Consider the following 7,111-nt stretch of genomic DNA (forward strand, 5'->3'; position numbering starts at 1 on the left):
CAGGTGAGTCTGGTGTGGAATCACCCACACACTGATCTGGCACTTTGGGGATTCTTTTTTTTTCTTTTTTTTGGAGAGGTTTTTGCTATAGGGCGCGTGCGCTTGCCAGACAGAGAGAGACAGAGAGATAGAAAGCGAGAAATCACCCCCCCCAGGGGGGATGGCCATGCCGCAATCCCTTCTCCTCTGTTCTCCTCTCTGGATCTTGGGCACGCACGCACACGCGCCTGGCATGAGTTTTAAGCCGCCGGGTCTGGGACATGAACTGCGGTCAACTACATGGGAGTCCAGCGACATAGCCATTACGCTAACTGCTGGTCCCACTTTGGGGATTCTTCATCCTCAACCCCATCAGCAGCCTGGTGGGCACGGATGATCTTGACAAAGGCGGTTTTGATGAGCAACAGGAAGTTTGTGCTTGGGATGGGAGGAGGGGACTCGGAGACCGCAGTGAAGACAACTCCTAGGAATTTCTCTATAGAGAGGAAGAGAGAAGTTGGGGGACAGCTGGAAAGGGGTGTAGGGTGGCAGAAGAGGTTTTTTTCCTTCTGATATGCTCACCAGCATATCGGGCTGCCACAGGAAGGACCCAGCAGCGTGGTGAGCAGGTACACAGTTGCGGTTACATTCTGTGAGGGGGTTCACCCCTGCAGACGTTTCCTTCTGGTGGCTTCTATTTTCTCGGTGAGATAGGAGCAAGGTCATTGCCTGAGAGAGACGTGCAGGGGGCCATGGTGGCTTAGGAGAAAGGAAAATGGAAAGTGTGACTCAGCCCTAAGTCAGGTGGGCAGCAGGCAAGCATTAAAGGCCCTGGGAGCAGTGGGGTGTCTTAAAAATAAATATTCAAAAGACCCAAATTCCACACTCATTCCTTAATGGGTTGATCCATGTCTTTGTATCTCCCATCATACCTTGAGACAGAACCCAGTAGCTGGTTGCTTTGTGAGAGAGTGTTAATGATCATGACTCCCCCAAAGGCCCTAGTGTAGAGAGTGTTAGGCCTTCCAATCAGAGAAGAATCGCCCAAAGAGGGTCTGAATGGAAGCCCAGCTGCTACCACTGTGAGGAAGACTCCAAGTGAGGCTTCCCGGGTGCTCACCCCTTCACTCGCTCCTTCGCTCCTACCACTCCTTTTTTAAATATTATTATTGTCATCTCTATTTTACCAATAAGAAAACAGAGGCTCAGAGAGGTTGAATAGCTTGGCCAATCCAACATCGTAGCTGGAGTGAGTGGGCGGTCAGACTGTGTTCTCTCAGTTGAATCTACCTAAGGCCTCCTAACTGGAACCTTCTGGAAGGAACTCACACAGGTGCAGCACTGCGTCCATGCCCCTCCCCAACCCCAGCCTCTAATAAGGTAAAAATTATGCCCTTTCCAACCATAAAATTAGGAACGAGATGTAGTTTCATTTTCTCTAGAGCTCAGGCATTTAAATTGTATCCTATTCCTGAGAAAACTAATGCTCATCCTGCAAAATGAACTCGTGGCACATACGTTTTTCAATTGTAATTATTTTCTCCATTTTTAATGTGGAGCCCCTTTGTGGGTGGGTCTTGGACAGCCACATCTTGGAAAGAACTAGGTCCCCAAAATCCTTGGTTCTCACCAAGGGCCGGGACACCATGGCAAGTGACCTAAGAGAAGAGAGTCTGGAAGGTGGAAAGCCAGTGGGAGGTGCCTAGACCTCCAGCCACCCCCGCCAGTCCCGTCTAAGTTCTTGGTATTGGCTTCTTCCAGGTTGGCCTGTGCTCTTGGCACTCACAGGGGTCCCTGCGCTGCTTCAGCTCCTGTCCTTGCCTTTCTTCCCTGAGAGCCCCCGCTACACTCTGATTCAGAAAGGAGATGAAGTGACAGCCCGGCAAGGTACTGAGACCAGACTGCTCCACCAGGGTCTGTCCCCCTGTGCTCCTCACCTCCCCATTTGGGGGTCCAGCCGGCAGTTCAGGTGTGGGGCTTGACTGATTTGAGGTCAGAACCGTGGTGGGTCAGGGTTGAGAGTGAGGTGGTGGGTGGCAACTGGGGACACAGCCACAGCACGGGGGACCTGGATGGGGTCCAGTGAGGGGGACAGTGAGCCTGAGGCCAGAGTGGGTGAGTGTGGGGAGCTGCCTGCAGTGAGACAGGCCACTCTGTTCCTGCAGCTCTGAGGAGGCTTCGAGGCCATGCCTGGGACGTGGAGGCAGAGCTGGAGGACATGCGGGTGGAGGGCCAGGCCGAGCAGGCCGAGGGCCGCCTGTCAGTGCTCAACCTCCTCACCTTCCGGGCCCTGCGCTGGCAGCTCATCTCCATCGTCGTGCTCATGGCCGGCCAGCAGCTCTCCGGTATCAACGCGGTATGGCCCGATGTGGGTGGCAAAGAGGGCCTCATGGGCCTTTTCTAGAAAAGGTTTTTATTTTGTTATTTCTTCCAAAAAAGAGGGAGAGAGAGAGAGAGGCATTCCCAACTGCCTTTGCTCAAGGGTTCACCCTGTCTCAGACAGGTACCAGCCTGTGCTCGCTCCTGGACTGTTCAGGGAGGTCCCAGGAAACGTCCCTAGGACCTTTCCCCAATGGGCCCAGTTGCATTAGCACTGCACCGCTCCCTGGACCCTCAAGGCTGTGTTGATTTAACCAAACTCACCAAACGTTCACTGAACTCTCAGGAATAGTAAGCAGCCTTTGTGCTGTCTCCACATGCAAGCTCCGTTCTGCATTCGCCATTCAGGAGGAACGAGAGCCAAAAGCTGGAGAGGCAAGTCAGGTTCTTGCCAACCAGTCACGCTTTATTCCTGGAGTGTTGCGTTAGCAAGGAGCAAGACACCACCGGAAAGAGCTTAAACAAAACCGGACTTAACTTACAGAAACAGATGGCTCCACCAGTGGAAGGCCAGCGATGCAGCAGGACCCCAGGAACAGCCCAGAAGCAGGCACAGAAAGTCAGGAGGAAGCCTAAGAAGTACCCTCTCTCCCAGCTCTGCCTCCCTGCTCTCTTTGCTCCTGCTACAGAACATTTTTGTTCTGTTTCTCCAAGAGAAACTGTGTCCTGCCACCAGTACCCTGCCCTTGGTACAAGAGGACAGCCAGACTGATCTGAGCCAGGGACCTCCAGGTGCCAGGTCCAGGTTCCAGAGGAGGGCAATTGGTTGGTCTGGCCTGGGTCAGGGGCCTACCCGGGACTCCCTCGGCGTGACATGGCATCACTTCCTGTGAGCATGGTTCTTTTGTTATATCTATGGATGGGATAGAGGGAAAGACAGAGGTCAGGAAAAGCGATAGCTTTCAGAAACATCAGAAGTTGGGTGGATAAACACTTGATGCTCAAGGGCAATGTCAGGAAGAAGTGGCTTTGGGTCTTCAAGGGTTCATGGAGGGAGTGGTGGCGCTGACGGTGGTGACTGTGAAACAACGTTCCGTGAGGCTGACCCACAGGGGAAGGTTCCGGGTTCATCTCCAAAGACTTCTCTGAGTACTCCAGGTGTGTGCATGCCCACGATCTGGGGCTGGCAGAGGCCGCTAGTGGATCTTACCATCAAGGCAATTTGGGGAGCGCAGTCTCTCTGTCTCTCTCTCTCTTGCTAATGAAAAAAAGAAACTTAAAAAAAAAAATTCATGGAGATTTAGTTAACCAGTGGTCTTAGAGTGGGAGGTAAACAGCCCAGGTGGGTCTACTGAACAGGGAAAACCACACGTGGCTTTCAGAAGCGCTGTTTGTGCCAATATCCCTGTGCCAGAAGACAGGCCAACTTGGGGCCATCTTGGCCAAAGTTAGAGGTGAGAAATCATCCTATAGGGCCCGAGCTCATAGAATAACAAATCCACAGAGGGAGAAGGCTGTAAGAGGTCATGAAGCCCAGCTCCCATTTCTTTTAAGTTGATGTATTTATTTTGAGAGGGTAGCACCCCCTACAGAGTCTCACCATGTCACAGTCCTCCCCCCAGCTGACCAGGATCATGGGCGTGACTGTTGTGTTCAGGTCCACCCAGGATCTAAGCCTGAGCCTCCTGCATGGCTCCAGGATCACTCAGCAGTGCCCTACTAACTGTGCTACCACCACTGGGCCCAGCTCCCATTTTATAGATGACCTGAGGCAGAAACCGAGGCTTGAAGAAGAGAAGCACCATGGCCCTGGGTTTTAGAGCAGAGCTGGGCTCCATCCTAGGTCTCCTGCCTTCAGGTCACAGCTTTTTTCCCACCACCTGCTGTATCCTTTCTGTCCAGGGGTCCCCACCCAGACTTTCAGGACTGTTGCTTATCAAGGCAGTTAAGCTAGTGGCTTGGGTCTCTGGGCTTCTTCTCACAGTCCTGTGTTTTTGTTCCAGATCAACTACTACGCAGACACCATCTACGCATCTGCTGGGGTAGAGGCCACCCAGTCACAGTATGTGACAGTGGGTGCTGGCGTGGTCAATATAGTGATGACCGTCATCTCGGTAAGAGACTGGGACATATACTCCCTACTGGAGTAAACTCTGGCAGGTGCCCCTAGGCAAACAAGAGCCCCGTGGAGTCACCCAAGTGCTAGTGGCCCTGGTCTGGGGTCACTTGAGGGATAAACTTTTGGATGTGCACATACTTACTACCTGTGCAACCTTGACCAGGCTACTCAAAATACCTTCAAATCTGGGACAAGCAGTTGGCATAATGGCTATGTGGCTGGGCTCCCATGTAATCAACCACAGTTCAAGTCCCGGACACGGTGGCTTAAACTCATGCAGGGCGTGTGTGTGTACATACCCAAGATCCTAAGAGGAGAATGGAGGAGAAGGGATTGCAGCGTAGCCATCTACCCTCCTGGGGGTGGGGGGGTGATTTCTTACTTTCTGTCTCTCCGTCTCTCTCTGTCTTTCTGGAAAGCACATGCACCCTATAGTAAAAAAAAAAAAAAAATACAGGCTCCTTCTTTGGAGAAGCAGTGTCTGGAAGATGAAGTTGACTTTTTCTTTTTTTAATTTGTTGTAGGGCATGTATGCTCAGCAGAGAGAGAGGGAGAAAGAAGGAAAGTGAGAAATCCCCGCACTGGTGGAATGGTCACACCATAATCCCTTCTCCTCCATTCTCCTCTCTAGATTTTGGGCATGCCTGTACACACACCCAGCATGTTTTTCAAGTTGCCAGGTCTGGGACTCAAACCACACAGTCAGCCATGTGGGATCCAGTCACCCTAACCAACATATCACTGGTTGGCCCAGAGGCTGACCTTTTCTCTCTGAGTTTTTTGGTATCATACTAGAATTTCTGTTTTGCACCTGTCTGGCTCTTACTGCCATCCTGGCCCAAATGGCAGCGATAACCGAGTAGGGTAGTTGGGAGGACTGAAAATAACCTGAGTCAAGTGAGGGTGCAGGGCCTAGAGCTGAACTGGCCAAGACGGGTGGAGTTGAAGTGGACATGGCATTAGAAGTAGACAAGGAGACTGGGCCATGGAATTGTACTTAAGGCAGCTGGATCCCAAATGGCCAGCTGCATCGTTCAAGTCCCAGACCCAGAAGCTTGAGAAACATGCTGGGCATATGTCCGTGCATGACCAAACTTCCAAAAAGAGGGAGAAATGGAAGAGAAGTGATAGTTAGTGACCATTCCCCGCTCACTCTCTCTCCCTCTCCAGCAAATGCATGCACCTTCTTGCAAATTTAGAAGAGAGAAAGAAAGAAAGAAAGAGAGAGAGAGAGAAAGAGAAAGAAAGAAAAGATGGAGAAGGAAGGAATGGTGGCTGGAAAGAGCAAAGCCCATGCTTGGGCTATTCCAGAAGAGCTGGCTGAGCAGGAATAGGACAGGGGTTGGGGCGGGGCAGTACGTGGGATGCTCTTGACATGAGTGCGGTTTCAGATGGCCTCCATGTCACTTGGAGCACCATGGACTAGGAAGGGGTTATTTTTAAATGTAGGTTGTATTATTGTTCAGATGTAGTGAAAAAGCAATCAGGAGGCCATTGCCACTGAAAAGCTCGTTAGATTATATAAGAAATTGTGTGATCAATAAAACGTGGGGGAAGGAATGGAAAACAACTGTAGACACCAGAGATAGTGTGGGAGGAGGGTGGGAAAGGGCCGAGGGTCAGAAATAGGGGTAAAAAATTATATATATATATATGAAACTAGAATTGGAAAATTTTTGATGATAACATGCATGATTAAGCCACTATGCAGTATATTCTGGGGAAATCACATTTTGTATGCTGTGAAGATGCTTAGGGAATGAATGTAAATTAACTAAGTTTTAAAAAGTTTCAGAAAAAGAAGAACCTAAAAGGGTTTTCCTTGAAATTAAGAAAATGCATTAAAATACCTATTTGATGACTGCAGTAAGCTATATAGCCCCAGCTAGGTGCTACTTTATAGTATGTTCATTCTACTCACTGAGGTTTATGCCTAAAGTCAGACTTGTGTTCATGGATATGTACATATCAGCTGTTCTTGCTAATCAAAATATTTAGATTAATTAAGATCTTTAGTGAATCAGTAAAATGTGTGTGTGGGGGGAGGCATAGAAAGCAACCATAGATACCAGAGAGTGTGGGAGGAGAGTGGGAGATGGCAGAGGGTGAGAGATAGGGAATCAGGAGTGGGAAAAAAGCAAAATATACAGGAAACAAGAAATGGAAAATTATTAGTTGATGATAACACGTATGTTGATGTGCTTGATTGAGCCAATATACAGTGTATTCTGGATGGAAAATCTCATTTTGTATGCTGTAATGATGCACAGTGAATGAATGTAAATAAATAAATTTAAATTAAAAAAAGTTAATCCCCATTCTGCTGAAGTTATTTCTAAAGGTCCAAAAGGCTGAATCTCTCCCTAAATCATTCTATGATGCCTCCATCACCCTTATCCTTAAAACAGATAAGGACAGGATAAGGAAGGAAAACTACAGACCAATATCTCTGATGAATATAGACACAAAGGTTCTCAACCAGATACTAGCAAATCATATCCAACAACTTATAAAAAAGATTATACATCACGGTCACATAGGCTTTATTCCAGGAATGCAAGGTTGGTTCAACATATGCAAAACCAAAAATGTAATACACCATATTAACAGGAAAAAAGATAAAAACCATATGATCATATCAATTGATGCAGAAAAAGCATTTGATAAGATACAACATCCCTTCATGATCAAGAC

The 7,111-nt window shown here is 48.8% G+C and overlaps 1 protein-coding gene across 1 annotated transcript in view; it reads left to right on the top strand.

The window, feature by feature from the left end:
- Positions 1-7,111, top strand: part of SLC2A7 (solute carrier family 2 member 7) — a 24,891-nt gene that overhangs the window by 10,044 nt on the left and 7,736 nt on the right. Inside the window, exons 6-8 of the mRNA XM_006145375.1 lie at positions 1,741-1,866; positions 2,145-2,335; positions 4,302-4,412. Of these exons, the coding sequence (XP_006145437.1) occupies positions 1,741-1,866; positions 2,145-2,335; positions 4,302-4,412 (428 nt within the window). The remainder of the gene's footprint in view (positions 1-1,740; positions 1,867-2,144; positions 2,336-4,301; positions 4,413-7,111) is intronic.

The sequence above is a fragment of the Tupaia chinensis genome, unplaced genomic scaffold (assembly GCF_000334495.1).
Source record: "Tupaia chinensis unplaced genomic scaffold, TupChi_1.0 Scaffold000146_1, whole genome shotgun sequence".
In the NCBI taxonomy this organism is placed as follows: domain Eukaryota; kingdom Metazoa; phylum Chordata; class Mammalia; order Scandentia; family Tupaiidae; genus Tupaia; species Tupaia belangeri.